The sequence below is a fragment of the Gopherus evgoodei genome, chromosome 1 (assembly GCF_007399415.2).
Source record: "Gopherus evgoodei ecotype Sinaloan lineage chromosome 1, rGopEvg1_v1.p, whole genome shotgun sequence".
Lineage (NCBI taxonomy): Eukaryota > Metazoa > Chordata > Testudines > Testudinidae > Gopherus > Gopherus evgoodei.
Genome location: NC_044322.1, coordinates 291,380,366 through 291,402,126, shown reverse-complemented (window position 1 = coordinate 291,402,126; position 21,761 = coordinate 291,380,366). Strand labels below are relative to the sequence as shown.

The following is a 21,761-nucleotide window of genomic DNA, read 5'->3' as shown; positions in this document are numbered from 1 at the left end:
GGCATGAACTGGGCACTGAGCAGTTCAGCAGCATTGGTACTTAAGTGGTTATGTGCATGCCCACCAACAGAAAGTTGGGCACCTAGTGGGTTAGGTGGCAGCTAAACAGGGTTTGGAGGATCTCAATTGTGCTTAAATGTTGGACTTAAGTGCCTAAAATGGCAGCCAGGTGCCTAAGTCCTTCTGAGAATCTAGCCCTGAACTCCCATATTTTTGTACTATCTGGCATTCATACACCCGCACTCCTTTTGGCACACAAATGCAAGATTTTGTGTGTTCAAATTGATGTGCCAGCACATTTTGCAGAAAGATTAGTAGAGGATTGATGACAATTTAGGCTTCTAAATTCCTGTTAACTTTGCGCTGTACTTTCCAGTGGGAAAATGAAATGCAGCATGCAGCTCAATCAGCAAAGCAGTTTCATCAGTGAAGAATGCAGCAAAACAGAGAATTACCACTACTTTGTCTATCTACTCACAGAGTATGAAATTAATCAGCAAATCATACAGGTGGAGTGGCAATAAAGTCTAAACTACCAACACATCGAGCTATCAATGTCTACAAGATAATTGCATCAGTAAACAGAATATCGGGGAACAAAATGGTCACATTTTGAAGCTCTTAGCCATGTTTTATTCAGGCCTCACTCAGGCAAAATTCCCTCTAAGGTTAATGAGAGTTTTGGCCTGAGTAAGGACTAAGTCAAAAATGAGTAAACACTTCAGGATTTGGCCCAGTATTTAACTCAATCAGATGAATACAGTGGTGATATACAACAGATTCTGTGGTACTATGAAACAACAGAAACATTTTAACATGTTATCTTGGAGTTTATCTCCCCCTATTTCAAAGTGAAATGGAGAGTCATAAGTATGATGAACTACCCAGAAAATTACTAACTGTACAGAATTAACATATATGAATCAGGAATAAAATAATATCAATATACAGTGATAAGTTGCAGTATAGTCTCCTCTCAATGCAACATATATAACTGGAAGATTATGCAATATATAATTAATATGCAATACACATAATTATTGGAAGACTAAGGGTGAAATCTTGACCCCGCTAAAGTCAGCGGGGGTTTGCGATTGACTTCCATGGGGTCAGAAATCTATGTCAATGAATTGTTTTAGCTTTAGAACCTTGTCTGGTTTTTAGAAGGATTTAAATGTTGGCACATTATCTTGACACACTGAGATTACTTTCTAAGCTATCTCACTGAAAAAAGTGGGATTACTTTAAGAATAAAGGTACTATGTAACTAAGTAAAGGTGGCAGAATCTGGTCCTAAGACAAAGGTTAAGCCAAACATCTAGAATATCCTTTCCTTGCTTGCTAAAAAGAAAATAAAGTTATATTTTTTCTTAAATAAATAATGTAGTTAAAACATCTTTTATTTTATATTTCTACTTTCCACATAACTGGAGGAGAGGAAAAAACCTTTATCCTAAGTGTAACAAACCAGTCTACTCTATTTATCAGTGTATACTTCAATCACTGCATTGGAAAGTGTTTCTCCTGCTGTCTAATTAGATCATACGAGCAGGTACCTATATATCTATTTGGAAAAAAATTATATTAGCAAAGTTGGCTTTTGATTGTTTAGTCCAATTTCATTCTATTTCTGTAAATTAACTTTTGGGTTTTAGAGTAAAAAAGACAGGCTATAGGTTGAAGCATGGGTGTTTGAACACTGGAATGTTGTTATAGAAAGGAAGCTGGCAGATGGGATTCAAGATGTCCAGAAGACAGTGAATGTTTCACTAGAGAGTTGAGAGAGAAGTTGAGAAAGGGAATGTTAGAAAACACAGATGAGGAAAGGGAGTAGTTGGGGGTGAGGACATAGGGAGATTTCAGAATGGCATAATAAGACAATATAGTTTCTTAAACTGTATAAAGCATGTTTTAATTTGAGATTTTAAAAGAGATGGAGGAACATAGCATGGCTGTGTCATGGAGCTGGAGCTGCAAAGGAGCAATCTCTTGCATGAAGAGTGGCAAGAATATGTAAGAAACAGAGGAGAAGTAGTAGGGAAAGAGAGAGAAAAGGACTATGAGATAGGGAGAAAATTCCACAAAGGATTTTGAAAGCAGAGAAGGCAATTTTGATAGATTCTGAATTGAATGGCCAGACAGTGGACGTGCTTGAGGGTGGGAGGTAAAGTGGTTTCTCCTCTTTGCATGTTTGAGAAGATATGCAGCACATTCAGTACAAATCTGAACCTGGAGACGTGATATATGGAAGGCTATAAAAGAGGGAGTCACAAATATATGGGGAGAGGAGATAAGGAGCATGGAAGAATATTTCAGTGGAGGGGATGTCTGACGTGTGGGAATTTGCAGAGGAAGAAACAGATTTACTGAGGGGAAACACACACACACACTTTTGTTTTTGTGAATGATATTTTGTAAAAAAGATTTCTAATAATTTTGGATGCTTTTCTTTTTTTAAAGATTAAACTTTGTGTAACATACTTCCAAGATTTCTGTCAGTGCTAACCTTCATTGCCATGTTCAGTGACTCAGCTTGGCTCATGTCAAATACCCCATGCACAACTTGTTGAAAAGTCTGAGGTCAAAGTGTAGTGATCCATCTTACCTCTCTAATGTCCCTTTGATATTTACTGCTCATTTCTTCTGTTTTAATTAGATCCTTCCTGGCAGTCTCTGCTTCCTGCTCTACTTCCCCCACTCGGGAAGATAGTGCAGCCAAACGTTCCTTCATTTGTGCCATTTCATAATTTTGCTTTTCGAGTAGTTCCTGTAGTTCCACCACTTGACTGGCTTCATCATTTGAGTCTATAGAGCCATTTGATAGGCGCTGCAGGGAAAGAAGCAACAATATTCATCTATTACTTATCATATAATGTAGAAACTGCCTAAAGCATTTTTTTAAACAAATCTGTCAGCAATTAAAAGACAAAATATTACAGGCATTTTAAGTGTAAATAACATGAGATTCAGCGATATTAATAAACATAGGAAATAGAAGATATGTGCTCTGTTAAACTGTGCATTATTTGTGTTTTAGAGCAACTGGGTATGTGAATTGTGATTATTTATGTACTGGGTCTTTTTTACAGGAAGTCAGCGCTAGTCAATAGAATTCAGCCTTCAGAGCAAGGTAATCTCCACCAGGAGAGGTGGAATTTTAAGTTTCTAGTATAGCATATAAAACTGATAAGGGAAGAAATGTAAATATGAATGAACAACAGTGTTTGACACTGACATGTGGAACTTCAGAACTCTGAAGTTCCTTCCTCCCAACCCTACTGAGCCAGATCATATTACTAAAATTCACCAGAAAGCACACAAAATCTGCAGATGCACAGCAGCCCTCTGATCCCCAATTTGTCTGGACAACTGTCATTTTGAAAGTATGAACAGAACAAACAACAAGGCTCCACACTATATTTAAAATTAGTCAATGAAGTTTGGGATGGCTCTCAAGAATCATCTCACTAACCCTCCCCCAATCCCAAACAGAATGGTATGTGTATGGTGGACAGATATCAGTTATGTTTTGGTGAAGTAGAGAAATAACATTCTGCAGGCTGATTCTGCTAGTTTTTGTCCTCTCTTGAATTCTCACTCCCAATGTCTCTTCCTCATTAGTGTTCATCTTCCTTGATGTCTCTCTTTGCCCCTCTACCCAGCTATGGCAGACTACTTCATATTTCTGCTACTCAGGGCTGGTCTACACTAGGGGAGGGGATCAATCTAAGATACGCAACTTCAGCTACGTGAATAACGTAGCTGAAGTCGAAGTATCTTAGATTGAGTTACCTACCATCCTCACAGAGTGGGATCAATGTCCGCGGCTGTCCCTGTCGATTCCGCTACCGCTGTTCATGTTGGTGGAGTTCCAGAGTCAACAGGCGTGTGTTTGGGGATCGATATATTGCATCTAGATGAAATGCGATATATCGATCCCTGAGAAATCGATTGCTACCTGCCGATACGGCCGGTAGTGAAGACGTACCCTCAGCTTCAATGAGAAGGGAAACAATGCACTAGCTGCTGAATATCTGCACACGGAGAAGTGGGGGAGATAAACAGCTGATGGGTTGCTGCAAGTTGCTGCAGCTCAATAGAGCAGCGCTATGAACGCCACTTTACATTGTCCCATGCTGTCAAGAGTGCAGCACAGGGATGTTGGTGCTCAAGGATGTTGTCCATTGCCCACTGGAGAGCCAAGTGTATACTACTGCATACGTGGTGTGTGTCTGGCTGTGCCCTGGACAGAATCCATACTTCCTCCCATTGCTGCTTCTGTGTTACCAGCATCACTACATATTTATACAGTTGTGTCTATTTACAAATCAAAAGAAAATCACTTTATTTACTGACTTTGATTATATTCTTACTCAACTCAGCTTTCAAATGAACCCAGACCACATAGTTACACTAAGACCATCTGCATTTCTGTGGATCACTGAATAAAATTTTACACTAAAGATTCATTAGATTAAAACAGCTCAGCTCCAAAATTACTTTCCTAGTGATTTGTGTTATGTTTAAACTGTATGTTAATTACTGAAATACAGTTGATCTACTTTGGGATACTACTGACTAATGACAATCGTAGAAGTTGAAAATCTTATTTCCATTTGATTTTGTTGGTCAGAATGATTTCAATTACAATATTTGCATATAATTACCATTCATACGCTGCAACTGCATATGAAAATTAAAATACTACCTGGCCACAATATTAAATACATTACTACCATCCTTTGTTCCAGTGTATGAACTTTATGTAACTTCTCCACTCATGGTTATTGTAATGTTACTTTTAGGGCCTTATTTTCTTGCAGTAATTTTTGCATTTATGACAGATGGAGTAAGTCACAGACAGATGGACAAACTTTATCATGTGTTTACCTTGCCATATTATTCCCTAAATGGTAGCATATGAATTGAAGCTAAAAATATAACTAAGCAACCATTAAATACGAAACATGAACACCATTCAGGTCACTTGCTTTACGTGACCAAAACTATGATAACTTCTTCATCAGTAAGCTTTAATTACCAACAAGTGTACATTCATGAACATTTTCTGTGAAAAATAATTGTGAAAGTTAAAAAAAATAATTGCATCATTTTTCTTTGAGAGATTACAATAATTTTAAAAATAGAAATAAACAAATCAATGATCTAAAAATGTTGAAGTAGATGACTAAAGGATAGATTTTTGAAGGTAGATAAGTGCCTAACTCCCATTGATAACTCCCATATATTTCATAGTTAAGTTGAGTCATTATAGAAAAAGGTTATATGCCTTGATCAAAACTGGCTTGCAAGTTACTTTTTCCTGTTGTTCAGCTCTGGTAAGAATTTGCTGAATGCAGTTAGTCAAAAACAAGCATATTCATGTTCTCTTGGTTCCGGATGACTGGAAAAAGGCTAATGTGGTGGAAGGAGGAGGATCCAGGGAACTACAGGCCAGTCAGCCTCACCTCAGTCCCTGGAAAAATCATGGAGCAAGTCCTCAAGGAATCAATTCTGAAGCACTTAGAGGAGGGGAAAGTGATCAGGAACAGTCAGCATGGATTCACCAAGGGCAAGCCATGCTTGACTAACCTAACTGCCTTCTGTGACAAGATAACTGGCTCTGTGGATGAGGGGAAAGCAGTGGATGCATTATTCCCTGACTTTAGCAAAGCTTTTGATACCGTCTCCCACAGTATTCTTGTCAGCAAGTTAGAGAAGCATGGGCTGGATGAACAGACTATAAGGTGAATAGAAAACTGGCTAGATTGTCGGGCTCAACAGTAATGATCAATGGTTCCATGTCCAGCTGACAGCCGGTATCAAGCGGAGTGCCTCAAGGGTCGGTCCTGGGGCTAGTTTTGTTCAATATCTTCATTAATGATCTAGAGGATGGTGTGGACTGTACCCTCAGCAAGTTTGTAGATTATACTAAACTGGGAGGAGTGGTAGATACACTGGAGGGTAGGGATAGGATACAGTGGGACCTAGACAAATTAGAGGATTGGGCCAAAAGAAATCTGATGAGGTTCAACATGGTCAAGTGCAGAGTCCTGCACTTAGGATGGAAGAATCCCATGCATTGGTACAGACTAGGGACCGAATGGCTAGGCAGAAGTTCTGCAGAAAAGGACCTAGGGGTTACAGTGGACAAGAAGCTGGATATGAGTCAATAGTGTGCCCTTGTTGCCAAGAAGGCTAATGGCATTTTGGGCTGTATAAGTAGATTGAGGGACGTGATCATTCCCATCTATTTGACATTGGTGAGGCCTCCTCTGGAGTAGTGTGTCCAGTCTTGGGCTCCACCCTACAAGAAGGATGTGGAACAATTGGAATGAGTGCGGTAGAGGGCAACAAAAATGATTAGGGGGCTAGAGCACATGACTTATGAGGAGAGGCTGAGGGAACTGCGATTGTTTAGTCTGCAGAAGAGAAGAATGAGGGGGGATTTGATAGCTGCTTTCAACTACTTGAAAGGGGGTTCCAAAGAGAATGGATTTAGACTGTTCTCAGGGGTACCAGACAGAACAAGGAGTAGTGGTCTCAAGTTGCAGTGGGGGAGGTTTAGGTTGGATATTAGGAAAAACTTTTTCACTCGGAGAGTGGTGAAGCACTGGAATGGGTTACCTAGGGAGGTGAGGGAATCTCCTTCCTTAGAGGTTTTTAAGGTCAGGCTTGACAAAAGCCCTGGCTGGGATGATTTAGTTGGGGATTGGTCCTGCTTTGAGTAGGGAGTTGGACTAGATAAGCTCCTGAGGTCCCTTCTAACTCTGATATTCTATAATTCTATGATTCTATAATTTGACATTCAAAGAAACATATCTAGTGCAATTAATAATTGTTTTCTTTTAGAAACCACATGCAACACTGAAATAACATTAATGGGTACTTACTTTCCCCTATCATCATGCTACATGTTCTCCAACCCTCTGGTTCTCTCTGCACTGTCATCCAGACAACACTACCACATACATGGGGAGGAGGGACTCTCTCTTTTCTCCACAAGGGTTCCCTAGCTAGAATGGAGAGGCATTGAGCCGGGTCTCCAGGCTAACCTGAGCTGAGCTCAGTTTATTCTTGCTGGTCTTGTTTCAGACCAGGCAAAGTGAACTTGTGTTTCATTTAATCTCTTGGCACACATTATCCTGGGGAAAGAGGGATAGACAGAGGGAAAGAGCTGCAATGGAGTGAGGGTTAGTTTACTTTTGTCACTCAGTTTTTTATCATTCGATTTCCTTTCAATCCTGCCATCCTAGGCAACAGCATGGTTGGAGTATACGGTAGGATTAGCCCCCAGACTCCTTTAATTATGTAATACTATTCAACTCATGGAGGGAGGGAGGGAGGAAAGACAGCATGTTGATTATCCAATCCCAATCATCTGATTATCTAATATTGTTCTATTCAATGTGGCCGTCATAGTATCTTTCCCCAATCTGAACCTTAGAGTCCAAAAGTTGGGGTACTAGCATGAATTCCTCTAAGCTTAATTACCTGCTTAGATCTGATAAGCTGCCACCAATCAGGAATTCCAGTGCCTGATACACTCTGGTCCCCCTAAAACCCTTCCCTGGGGACCCCAAGATCCAAATTCCTTGAGTCTCACAACAAAGGGGAATAAACCATTTCCCTTCCCCCTTCTTCTTCCCTCCCAGCTCTTTCCTGCCCTGGGTACACCAGGAGATCACCGTGATTCAAACTCCTTGAATCACCACACAGAGAGGAATGTTACCTTCCCCTCGCCCTCCTCTTTTCCCTTCACCCAGAGGCAATACAGATTCAAATTCCGTGAATCTAAAACAAAGAGGAAATTCACCTTTCCCTTCTCACCACCAATTCCCTGGTGAGTACAGACTCAGTTCCCTTGAGCCTCAACAAGGGGAAAAATCAGACAGGTCTTAAAAGCAAAACTTTTAACAAAAAGAAAGAAAAAAGGTAAAAGTTCTCTCTGCAATTTAGATGGTAAAAGTTACAGGGTCTGTCAACTTATAGAAACTGGAGAAAAAGCCTCCTCCAGCAGAAACACAATTTAAAATACTTCCAGCCAAATATACATTAGACCACTACCAGCCAGATACACATTTGCAAATAAAGAAAACTAATTAAAAAGACTAAACCGCCTTTCTACATTTGTATTTACTAAATTTGAACAGAAGATTAGAGAGCCTGTAGGTACGTGTGGTTACTCTCAGAACCCAGAGAGAACAAAGCCAAACCCAAAAAACACAAACAAAGGCTTCCCTCCATGGAGATTTGAAAGTATCTTGTCTCCTGATTGGTCCCCTGGTCAGGTGTTTGGTTCCCTGTTTGTTAACCCTTTACAGATAAAAGAGACATTAACCCTTAACCATCTGTTTATGACAGGCCCCATTAAATACAGACTATACTTAATTTCAATAATTTCAGTTAGCTAACAAATGCACTAAGACAATCAACATTTCCATAAGAAATATTATATTTTAAAAATTATGTTGGATCAGAAGCCACAGCTGAGTCACAAATAATTATGAAGCCCCCACTTTAAAAGTTGCCCCATAATGTTACTGTAGCTTCTCAAAAATTACTTTGTGTTTGTGACATTTTGCTAGAGCCTAACTATTATTAAAGACTTTTACTCAAAATATATATAAATATGTTCTTTTGGCTAAAATCTCAATCCCTTTCTAATACCAATATGAATAAATCACATCTAGTTTGAGTCATGTGACATGTATCTAGATCAGTTTTATGGCAGTTTCAATAAGGTATTTTTCATTAACTTGACAGTACAACTGGAATGTGTTAAAGGAACATTTTGATTGCCATGTACCTACATTTAACACCATCTGTCATTTACAAGAGACTTAGAACACACTGTAGTTTCACTCTGTCCTTCATCCAATGGAGAGCAACATTTGGTTGTCAAGTCAGACAAAGGGAGAGAAGAGAGCCAATGACCAAGATGGCCAGAAATTTTAGGACCTTTGTAGGATTTGATCCAATACCCATTGAAGTCAATGGCAAACTTCTATCTTGGATCCCAGAACAGGTGAGTCAGAATTCTAAATCTTTTCACTCACTATTGGCTCAGATATGAAGATCCATAGGTCATTGTGGAGTTGGGAGGAAATAGAATAGCAGAAGTGATGTTAGTAGAGATTAACAAAAGGAAGACTGAAAACCAAGCACAGAAACTAGGTGAAGTCTGAGGTCTCAGAGCAAAAGGAAACTGAGGTCAAGTCAAGAGAGGATAGGAGCTATGAGCTCAGAGGACATGATGAACATGAGACAGACAGACAGGTAGATAGGAGGTGCAAGATAGGGAAAAATGGAAAGAGAGCCAAAAGAGATCTCCAAAGACCCTGCTCTCGTCCTATCCAGAGGTGCAGGATGTACCAGACAGAGAGGTCCAAGAAAGTTAATTTAAAAAATATTTTAAAACAGCATTTCTCAACTCCCTCAACACCTCCCCCTCCCTCCCAGCATCTCCTTCACACCAGGTTACCCAGCATGAATGAGGTGCTGGGACAGAGGGGAAGGAGTGGGGACCCTGGGTCCATGCCACTCCCAGAAGTAGCCAGTATGTCCCTGTGGTTGGGGACGGGGGGTCTCCATGCGCCGCCCCAGACCCAAGTGCTGACTCCGTAGCTCCCATTGGCCTGGAACTGCAGGCCATGGGAGCTGTGGAGGTGGTGCCTGCAGCAGCTCTCTGACCCCCTGCCTAGGAGCCGCTGCTAGAGGGATGTGCTAGTCACTTTTGGGAGCTGCCCAAGGTAAGCGCTGCCCCCATTACCCCCTCCCACACCCCAGATCAGAACCTGCACCCAAACTTCCTCACAGAGCCCGTACTCCCTCCTGCACCCACACTCCCACCTCATCCCCCTGCCCCAGCCCTCAGCCCCCTCCAGCACCCAAACTCCCTCCCACACCCAAACTCCCAGCTCTCAGCCCGCACCCCCTCCCACATCCAAACTCCCTCCCAGAGCCCATACCCCTCCTGCACCCCAACCTCCTGCCTCAGCATGGTGAAAGTGAGCAGAGCTGGATTAACTTTTTGTGGGCCCAGTACTAAACATATTTGTGGGCCCCCCTGGGGAATGAAGAGGACGGGGCAAGAACAGAGAGGGCAGGGTGGATTAGATTTAAATCATGATTTAAATCACTAGTTAGGAAGACTCAATTTAATCATGGGTTTCTACATAAAAGTCCATTCTTGTTGGTTGTTATAACCTTAAAACATATTCTTCACAACTCAGAGATAGATGTAAGTTTCATTTTTAGAAGGCACACACTATACATTTTTAAACTGTGATTATTTTGAAAACTTTTCAGATGAGTTTTACAGTTATATCAGAAAATGAGTGATTGTTTGGTTATTTCATTTACCAAAGATAATTGAAGCAGATATTTATGAAGTCAGTTCACCTCCCAATATCTCCAATTCAAGAGGTTAATCATTAATATTTGGAGGATTTTCTTGCCAGGCTGTATTAGGAGGAGAACATCACCAGACAGACATTTAAATTGTTTTATTTAACTAAAACAGTAAAGTTAAAGTATTCTGGATTTTTTTTCCTTCAAGAGCAAACATAATATTTTAACAAAAAAAATGTGTCTCTCACTTCTCACTTTTATCTCCAAACTTCTCCTTGTCCAGATCTCTTCTGCTCCCAACAATCTTCTATTCATTGAACTTTTTGAAACTTTTCACTTTTAAATAGAGGTAAAGAGTTGACCCTGTGTACACAAATTTGCAGAGGGACAATAGAGTTGAGGTCTGTTATTTCTCACCTCTATACATGATTGATTTATTTAAATACATTTCTGCTGTTAAAAGGATGTTACCTCTGGAGACACAAATCCACAGTTTGAGAATTGCAAAACTAAGCATCTCTGATGGTATCTTCTAGACTGAGCACTGAGTCCCATTGGGTAGATAGAAAAGTTAACCTAAATAATCTACACAGAAATCTGTGGAACCCCATAAGATTGGGTCCCTAAACCTGTAGAACTGATGAATGAAATTGTTTTTGATTGTTCACTTTATTAATGTAACTTCATAAGTAAAGTTTTATGAATGAAACAACATTCGTTCATAGAACCAGTTACCCCAATAACTGGCTAATTGACAATTAAGGTGCTTGTTAAGAGCCATAGCTGTTCAGCCAGTTGCCCTTGTAAGTTTCACTGTCAATCCAATTCCTGCTTAAATCAATGAGACTTGCACTGTTTCAGTATTGTAACTTCTGTTCACTGTTTGCCATTCATTACACTTGCCTACTATATTGTAATTCAAACTCCATTTTACAATGTTTACTCCATTTTGTAAAAGCTTGCTGCAATCTTCATTTTTGCAAAACTCTGCTCTAATCTTATTAGTTTAGTTTAGATGTATGAATGAGATATGTATGGATGATGGAATCAACCTCCAGCACCAGCCTGTCCTGATGAAACAGAGTTCAAACACCAATGGCTGAAGATGCAGATAAGAGTCCTAACAAAGTAAGAAGAGTGTGTGTGGGGGGGTGCAGGAGTCAGGGCATGAGGTATGGGGGACTGAGTATGTGTGAGGTGCAGGAGTCAGGGCAGGGGTCAGGGCTGGGGAGGTGGCCTGGTGTTGTGGGGGTGCTCCCAGCCCCCTGCCCTGAGCAGTTCACAGCAGGAGGCTGGAGGGGGTATGCCTTGCCTGATTCCACCTCCTTTCCCAAGGCCCTGCCCCTACCTCTTTTCCACTTCCTCCTCTCTCTCCTGAAAGTTATTAAATGTTCAACACCAAGGAACAGATGGGGTAGAGGACTGAATTTTCCATGGCCTCCCTCACAAAATATATCACCATTTTGCCTTTAGTAATTATCCTTTTGAGGGGAATACTGGCCCCTTCTCTCTTTTCGCAAAGTCCTGTGACCTCTTTCAGCTAAAGAAAACTTGTGAGTGCTGGTGATGCAATAACTCTTTACCGCTCTCTCCGGTATAGTGGTGGGGGATGAATAAAGGTAGGGGTTCAGTGTTAAGGCCCCCCGATTCCTAATGCCTGCACACTTCAGGGGAAAGCAGCTGCTGTTGGAAGGGGCATTTCCCTCACTAGAGTTAAGCTGCCCAGGGTCCAGGTGGCGTGGCTGCTGCTCCCTCCCCTGCCCCACAAACAGCTGACAGGGAGCAGGGAGAGAGAGTGAGAGGAGGAGGGGCGAATACACAACACGCTGGGGAAGAAGCAGGGGGAGGGGGAGCTTTGCTGCCAGCTCCCATGCAACATCAGGACAGAGCCCCGGGCACAGCAGCACCAAGCTTCCCAGACAAGAGAGGCTGGGCCGGGGCCCCTTTTGAGCATTAGCCTGGCGCCAGTGGCACCACTGGCGCCATTGTAAATCCAGTATTGAAAGTGAGTGAGTGAGGGTGGGAGAGAGCGAGCAAAGGAGGGAGGGGGGATGGAGTGAGTGGGGGAGTGGCATCAGGGAAGAGGGTGGAATGGGGTGTGGCCTCAGGAAGGGGTGGGGCAAGGTTTAGAAGTGGGGCTTAGGTGTCCCCAAAATTTTTTAAATCAAACTGGGAGTCCTTGGTTTGCTAAAGTTTGAGAACTTCTGTTTTAAAATGTATTTTAGGTTCTGAAAACCTTTTGTATTTCAAATTATATGTATTGTCTACATCATGGGCTCTCATACTGGGGGTCAGGACTCCTCAGGGGGTCGCAAGGTTATTACATGGGGGGTTGCAAGCTATCAGCCTCCACCCCAAACCCCACTTTGCCTCCAGCATTTATAATGGTGTTAAATATATTAAAAAGTGTTTTTAATTTATAATGAGGGGTCACACTTAGAGGCTTGCTATGTGAAAGGGGGAGAATCATTGCTCTACAGATTACAGAGAAATGATCCCATTACTAGAATTCTTTTGAAAATGCTGCAGCATCAGAAAATGGGTGGAAAATCTCCTTACTCCCAAGCATTTTAGTAGAAGGTTTTAGTCTCTACTTAGATCAGCTCCATCACTGTAATTCACAGTGAAGATGGGGTTAAAGGTCAAAGAAGGACTATATCTTATTGTATCACATGATGTCTTTAGTATGACTCCTGAGATCTCTCCCATTTGTAAACTCACCATTACAACTGGGAGACTTTGCCAGGGAAGAGAGGGTGCAGGCATCACAAGAAAAAAACAAAATATTTTTAAAAGTCACTTAAATGTGTGAAAACTACTTCTCTATGCCGTTTCATCTACTTCAGTTACACCTCTAGGCACAGCATATTAGCTGTAAAAGTTTTATTATTCTGGAAGAGGAGACTGGAGGGACTGTGGAAGCAGCACTGCGTAGAGCAAAAATTCACAGATAAGGAGCAGTAAGAATGGGGTGAACTAGTAAAGAGCAAATATGACAACAAGCATATCCCTTTCTCCCACTCGCATGCAGAAGTGCAGAAATCAAACATGAGGAGCTCAAAGGATTACAACTGTTTGAAGTTATGGTGGATTTAGACAACGAGCTTACATTAGAAGATTTGCCGAAAGCCATTAAATCGATTCCCAGGAACAAGGCATATGGCAAAGACTGCTTGCCTGCTGTAATCTACAAATGTACCAATGACAAACTATTCCAAAAGCTCCATGAAGTCATAATACTTTGTTGAAAAGAAGAAGTGGTACCACAAGATTTCAAAGATGCTCAGTTTGTACAATTATACAAACATAAAGGGGATAGAAGCAACTCCGACAACTACAGAGGTATTTTCCTGTTGAACATTGTCGGAAAAGTTCTCACTTCCATTATGCTCTGTGGCTGCAATCTCTAGGTGAAAGAATCTATCCTGAAAGTCAGTGTGGTTTTCGCTCAGGATGTTCCACCACTGATATAATATTTTCAGTCAAGCAACTGCAACAGAAGTGAAGAGAAAAATGAATACCACTGTAAATAGCCTTCACTGATCTGATGAAGACCTTCAATACGGTAAACAGACTACGTTTTTGCTTTTCTGAAGACTCTGGGTTGTCATCGCAAATCACTGAACCTTATTCGCTCTTTACATCAAGGAATGAAAGCAACTATAGTATATGAAAACAAAGAATAAAATGCTTTTGATATCAACAATGGGGTGAAACAGGTGTATCATAGCTCCCTGTGCTCTTAAACATCTACTTTTCTTTCCTGATTCTTCATGCATTTAAAGATGGTGTTTGTCTTTGAACCAGACTAGATGGTTTACATCACAAGGTTTAGAGTGAAAACCAGGGTGAAAGAGCTGGGTTTTGAGAAAGTTCCTGTTTTCAGCTGACAAGGCCTTGGTTGCCCATAGTGAATCTTCTCTGCAAAATTTCTTGGGCAGTTATTCTGTCTTTCAAGAGGTTTTGGCTGACAATTACTTTCAAGAAGACTGTGATCATGTACCAAAGAGTGGAAGAACCAATGCCTGATATTACTCCGGAGGGTTAATCTCTTAATGTCGTTGACAGCTTTTGCTATGTGGGTTCTATGATCAGCAGGAATCTTGACCTTGAGATTAAACTAACAGAATCAGAAAAGTAGCTAAGAATTTCAGGCCATTACAGAAATGTGCATGGAATAACAGCAAGCTATTGACTAAGGTAAAATGTGAATCTATGAGACTTGTGTGCTATCATCCGTGCTTTAAGGTTCAGAAATATGGACTACATATGCTAGACACTTCAGCAGACTGAACAGCTTCCATATGAGATGCCCGCACAAGGTCTTGAAAATAAAGTGAGAAGACAAAGTACCAAATACAGAGATGTTGGAGTGCACATGACTGATATATTTAGAAGTCACTATTAAGAGGAGGATATTGCGATAGCTTGGTCATGTCAGAAGAATGGGAGGAGATGGTATCCCCAAAAAGTATTTTTTACAGTGAAATCCATGACAGCTCTAGAAAGTGAGGTCACCCTTTATGACAGTCACAATATGTGTAAAAATGATATGAAGTTGTTCAGCATCAACATAGAAAGCTGCGAGGAGTGCACAGAATCCTATCTAATCTGGAGGAAACATCGGGCACTGGGTGCAACCCAACATGAAGCAGCTTTGATCCATAGGATGGAAACAAAGCGAGAAAGAAGAAAGCAGCCCTGTAATCTTTGTTTCCAGCTCAGATAATAGATGGATCTATGGAATTGTAACAAGGTACATCTCTTTCAAATTGGGCTTGGCAGCCACAAATGGATTCATCAGGCACGTGACTAGACTTCTTATGTGTATGCTATGATCCAGCAGATTGATGGTTGCCTATCATGCAGAGGTATTCCTGATCTCCATGGTGTAAAGAGTAGCCTCTCCACTGAGTACTCAAGGGGGTGGAAAGATGGACTGGTGGGACCAGAGTGAGGAGAGGGAAGACAAGGATTCTGTTCCTGGCTCTGCCACAGATTTCTTGTATGACCTTGGGCAAGCTGCTTGTGCTTCCATTCCTCCAGCTATAAAATGAGGACAATAATACATCCCTTCTTCACAGGTGTGTTGTGAGGCTCAGTGCATTAATAGTTCATCAAAATCTTTTGGATCCTTGGACAAAAGGTGATTTAAACAATTAAGTTAATGATATTCACTTCATATTACATAGTATTATAGGACCACAAGGATAAAGAGAAGCAGCAAAAGTGAATTTAACATCGCTATGTTAAAAAAAAAAAAAGCAAAAGCAAAGTCATGGGAGTGACTGAGAAACTGAAATCACAGTCCATATAAAGTGGTGCAGAGACAGTGTCTCCTCACGAAAAAGCTTTTATAGCTGTCCAAATATAGCAATAGTAGCCAGGAGGAGAAACAGAACAGAGATAAAAGAATCATCAAGCAAATCTGATGGCAGAGATAGTATTAGTTACAACAGATGAGGCGTACCACAGAGAAAATCAAAGTTCAAAAATACCCCGTGGGAGCAAGTGCCATGGAGGGCAACAGGGATTAAACAAGAAAAAAGGTCCAGAGAAAACATCTTCAAATTGCTAGTGGTGTATAGGAGGAGAAGGGGAGGAATGTAATGCCCATATTCCCTAAAGTGGAATAGCATGAAAAGAAAACCAACATCATTAGTGTGGGATTTTTTTTTTCTCTCTAGATCAAAAGCACAGCAGCAATGCAATCTGCTGTTTGTATAGGCAATGTGTCAGCAGTGGGAAGGCAGGTAAGCACATGGGAACACAGTAAAATTCCCTCAGACTCTCCCTTCCTCCGATACAGCAGCATGAGAAAAGTGTCTGCCTACTGGACTATTAGAAGGGAGGAATGAAGATAAGAGCAAGACCAGGAGTAGGTACAGGACAAGACCCACACTGAAAACCTTAATCTCTTTCAATCTGTTCCACATCCACACTGCAGTCTAATCCAATAGTACTGTTGAAGGGAAAGCTGTGTTACAGAGATGGCACAATGTACTATTTAAAACAAGAGTAAGGACAGCAGACTACAGTAGTTATCAAATTAAATATAAAATTGTCCAAGTTAATGATGTTGAATGTATTGCTTTTTAATTTTGTAAAAGACAAGATATGAGGAAAGCACAGAAATAGTTTCACCGTGACAAATGCTGAGGTGTTTAATGCCTATTTTGCTTCAGTCTTCACTAAAAAAGTTAATGGTGACCAGATATTCAACACAATTAATACTAAAAACAAGGGGAAAGGAACACAAGCCAAAATAGAGAAAGAACGGGCTAAAAAAATGTTTAGATAAATTAGATGTATTCAAGTCGGCAGGGCCTGATGTAATTCACCCTAGGGTACTTAAGGAACTAGCTGAAGCAATCCCAGAACCATTAGCAATTCTCTTTGAGAACTCCTGAAGAACGGGTTAAGTCCCAGAGGACTGGAAAAGGGCAAACAAAGTACCTATCTTTAAAAAGGGGAACAAATATGGCCTGGGGAATTATATATCAGTTGGCTTAACTTTGATATCTGGAAAGATACTGGAACAAACTATTAAACAATCAGTTTGTAAGCACCTAGAGCAGTAGTCCCCAACCTTTTCGTCTGGCAGGCGCCAGACAAAGGACCATGGCGGCAGTGGAGCATCTGCCGAAATGCTGCCGAATTTCTGTGGCGTTTCGGTGGCAATGCCTCTCGATGACGTCACTTGGCGGCAAGGGGCATCATCGAGAGGCATCGCCGCCGAAACGCTGCAGAAATTCGGCGGCGACACCTCTCAATGACGCCACTTGCTGCTGACAAGCTACAACATCAAGAGGCATCGCCGCCGAAACGCCACAGAAATTCGGCGGCATTTCGGCGGATGCTCCACTGCTAGCCAGGACCCAGGCGCATTGATGACCCCTGACCTAGAGGATAATAGGGTTGTAAGAAATAGCCAGCATGGATTTGTCAAAAACAAATCATGCTAAACCAACCAAATTTCCTTCCTTGACATGGTTGCTGGCCTCCTGGATGGGGGAAGCAGTAGATGTGATTTATCTTGATTTTAATAAGCCTTTTGACACAGTCCCACATGGCACTCTCACAGGCAAACTAGGGAAATGCAGTCTAGATGATATTGCTCTAAGATGGTTTATGATTTGCTGTCAAACTGGGAGGGCATATTCTAGTGAGGTCCCTCAGGGGTCAGTTCTGGGTCTGGTACTATTCAATATTTGTATTAATGACTTGGATAATGGAAAGAAGAATATGCTTATAAAATTTCCAGATGACACTAAGCTGGGAGGGGTCCTTTGGAGGACAGGATTAGAATTCAAGAGGATCTTGACAAATTGGAGAATTGGTCTGCAAGCAACAAAATGAAATTCAGTGAAGACAAGTGCAAAGTACTTTATCATCATCATCATGATGTTCCCATTACGCCTCTGGCATTTAGGGCAGCGAGGAAGCTCCTTCACTGCTGTCTGTTTCAGGTAAGTCTTTCCAGGGCCAGCACTAGGATTTTTGCTGCCCCAACCCCAAACAAAAGAATTTTTGCCCCCCCCTTCTTTTATGCCTCCCTGCCCCACCCCAACTCCACCCCTTCTGAACCCCTTCCCCAAATCCCCAGCCCTGCCTCCTCCCCCAGGCATGCCGCATTTCCCCCCCTATTGCTTCCTGGGGGCCCCCCCACGACCTCCTGCCCTAGCCCACCTCTGCTCCGCCTGCTCCCCCGGGTGTGCCGCCGCTCCGCTTCTCCCCACTCCCTCTCAGGCGAGGGAGGGCAGAGGAGCAGTGGTGCGTTCAGGGGAGCAGGCGGAGTGGAGGTGAGCTAGGGTGGTGAGGCGCAGGAAGTAACAGGGGGTAGAGGAACTGCTCCCCGCTCCAGCTCACCTCCGCTCCACCACCGTAGCCTCCCTTGAGCGCCCCACTGCTCAGCTTCTCCTCCCTCCCAGACTTGCTGCACAAAACAGCTGTTTCGCGCACAGCAAGCCTGGGAGGGAGGGGGGAGATGCGGAGCGGTGACAGCGCTCTCAGGGGAGCAGACGGAGCGGAGGCGAACTGGGGCGGCGAGGGCACTTTTTCCCCATGCCCCGGAGTTGGCACCTATGATGGCCGGTGCCAGAATGCTGCCTCTAGAAATGTGCTGCCCCAAGCACCTGCTTGTTTTGCTGGTGCCTAGAGCTGGCCCTGAGTCTTTCAATGGTTCCCCAACTGTGCCCCAGGTTTTCAGCTCAGCTTCCACAGCTCTTAGCCATGTTGTTTTTGGGTGGCTTGTTTTCACTTGCCTTCATAAGCCTTCACTTCACAAGTGAAGACAAAAGTACCTCAGTTAGGAAGGAAAAAAATCAAATGCACAACTACAAAATGGGGAATAACTGGCTACGTGGTAGTACCATTGAAAAGAAACTGGGAGCTATAGTGGATCATAAATTGAATATGAGTCAACAATGTGATGCAGTTGTGAAAAAGGCAAATACCATTGGGGATGTATTATCAGGAGTGTTGTATGTAAGATAAGGGAGGTAACTGTCCTGTTCAACTTGGCACTGGTGAGGCCTCAGCTGGACAAACTGGAAAGTGCAGAGGTGAGCCACAAAAATGATAAAAGGTTTAAAAACCTGACTTTTGAGGAAAGTTAAAAAAATTGGCATGTTTTGTCTCAAGAAAATAAGACTGAAGGGGAACCTGTTAACAGTCCTAAAATATGTTAAGGGCTGTTGTAAAGAGCACTGTGGTCAATTATTCTCCATGTCTGCTGAAGGTAGGATAAGAAAATATGGGCTTCACCTACACCATGTGAGATTTTGTTCAGAAATTTGGGAAAACTTTCTAACTAAAGAATAGGCTTCCAAGGAAGGTTGTAGAATCCCCATCGTTGGAGGTTTTTAAGAACAGGTCGGACAAACACCTGTCAGGGATGGTCTAGATTGATTTGGTCCTGCTTCAGCATAGGGGGCTGAACCTGAGGACACTCTTCACCAGTAAATCTAAAATAAAGCATTGCCATTTTTTCTGGTCACATTATACCATCTTGGTTCTTGGGGACAATTTTTTCCCAAGGAGTCACCCTAATGGTTGAATCAATATCTACGCTAATTATGCTGACTATATTCAACATATAGCATACAACCAGAAAGTAACTGATGCATTTTTATACTAGAATTATATTAGTCACACTGATATATCAAGGTTGCACGGGTAGACATTTATTAATGTATGTGCTTCAAAGATTTGTATTATTTATATATCTGTGCTAATGAATTTACAGATACTGATATAACAGCTTTTTCTTGACTTGCTATGTAAAATCCAAAAACCTTTCAGAAGCTTATGAAAAAAAAGTGAGCTCCAGTTGTTAGCTATGAGAATGTCAGTTTTCCAGAAAATGCTTTATGTGGACACACATGAACAAGAAACACAAAAGAAATGTAGGCAATCCCCAGAGAAATGGATGTGGTCCAATAAAAGATATTACCTCACACAACCTGTCTCTCTAATATCCTGGGACTGACATGGTTACAAGACGACCCCGGAGAAATGTCATTTTGGGAGCTTTTTGCCAGCATAAAGGTGGGCACAAGTGCAGGAGAAGTGAGAACATGGTAACTGGTAACAAACTTGGGTTCATAAGGAAATCAATTAGGGAAACATTCACAGATTTATTCAGGAAAGGCTAAAACATTTATTTTTGTCCAAACAGGACAGCAGGCAAAAGAAAAGGAAATAGTTTGTGAAGAAAGCCCTGGCAGCCCTTTTGCTGTTGACATATATGATTAACCCAGAAGCATCTCCAAAGCAGAAAAAACTACTGCCTAAGAGAGACTGCCAAAGAGCCAGATGTTGCTGCTAGAAGAGCATGTTCCAAAGCTTGGCCTTTGGGTTTTGTGACTTCTCAACTGATGAGAAAGCAGAGAAGTACTGGATAGCAAAGTAAATGACACAGCCTTTTGAAGTGAATAAAATACTGTGAATAATTTTAATCAAATTGTTTCAAATTTCAAAGATTCATCAAAATTATGAAATAAAAATATTAAAGACATATGCATGGTCATACATCGTGGATGAGAATGTACACTACAATGGTCTAGCACTATAAAATAATATTAGAAAAAAGGTCAAGGAAATTCAATCTATGATCTGAGACCTGGATCATAGATAAGCAGTTACGTAGAAACATTCCCTAATCCTAGGGTTTTATACTAACACTCATTAACATAGTCTCTGAGGGGCTTTAAAATTAAGTAGATTGGTAAAACAATGTCTCCAGTGAACTTCATGAATTCTTCAAGTCTTCTACTTTCTATGGTTACTGGGGATTTTTTGTTGTGGAGTGATGTGGTTGTAAATGACAATCTAGTAACAATGGAAATAAAGATACTGCTGACAAGGAGGAAGCTGTAACCTTTGCCAGTTAATTTTCAGAAAGATGTCACCAGCACCATTCCAAACAGCTGGGGAGTTTCAGTTAGGAAAATAGTCTGCTGTACTGTCATAACAGAAAAGGTGCTACCTAGGGCAGTGAATGTTTAGTGACTGTTTAATGTGTCAGTGAGGGTGGTAGGCTCTCAGTCCACCTCTGGCAATACAAATCCTAGGGTTTAGTTTTCAGGAAAAATAGAGGGTTTCAGACTGGAACAAAGAAATAATAGGAGGAGAAAAGGCAGCGCAGCAATAAGGAGCATGGGGTATGATCTCTAAACTCCTGATGCTGCAGTAGATCAGGGAGGCTAGAGATCTGTGACTCATACTAGGAACATCTGGCTCTAGGTGACTGAGCCCAAGAATGTCCTGCCTCCATTCCCCATCCTTCAGGGGTAACATCTTGACCCAGGGCAACGAGGTTGCACTATTCAATTAAGCAAAACTCTTCCTCCATAGTTGATTAGCCTAAAAAAGGGTGGTGGCTACAGAGTGAAAGTGCCATTTAGGTCAGCTTATCAGAGAACTGCTGACTATGACTGCTGAGGTGTGACAGTCGTCCTCTTCAGCATGTATCTTACATTGTGCTTCCTTTCTGCAGAGGAGTTCCCAAATATTTATTGTGGAAGTAATGATGTGCTCAGAAGAAGAACTCATTTAAAAACCTATCACATATTTGAGACTCATACTTCTATCCAGTGTGCAAATGTAAAAAAAAATGAAGCAAAGGGGTAGGATGGGAAGGTAAAAAATTCCAGAAGATTTGGGGAAAATGTCCTTAAAATAACTAATTTTAGGCACTGAAGTTTGAAAATGCTGGCCTTAGTCTTAAGAAAAAACACAAACTACCCTCAGCAATGGTAGTTACACAGATGAACCCTTCTACTTGAAGAGTGGTCAAAAAGGCCAGAACATCGCCAAGAAAACTTACAAGGAAAACCTAAAGAGACATACTTCCCAGGTCAAAATACAACAAAGGAACCAATCTGAATTATTCAGTACAGGAATCT

General features: G+C 41.6%; 1 protein-coding gene across 9 annotated transcripts in view; it reads right to left on the bottom strand.

Annotated features, from left to right (window-relative positions):
• PPFIA2 (PTPRF interacting protein alpha 2) overlaps positions 1-21,761 on the bottom strand; it is a 666,887-nt gene that overhangs the window by 139,056 nt on the left and 506,070 nt on the right. For all 9 annotated transcript variants that reach the window (XM_030548621.1, XM_030548623.1, XM_030548626.1 and 6 more), the window contains one exon: positions 2,606-2,827. In XM_030548621.1, coding sequence (XP_030404481.1) covers positions 2,606-2,827 — 222 coding nt within the window. The remainder of the gene's footprint in view (positions 1-2,605; positions 2,828-21,761) is intronic.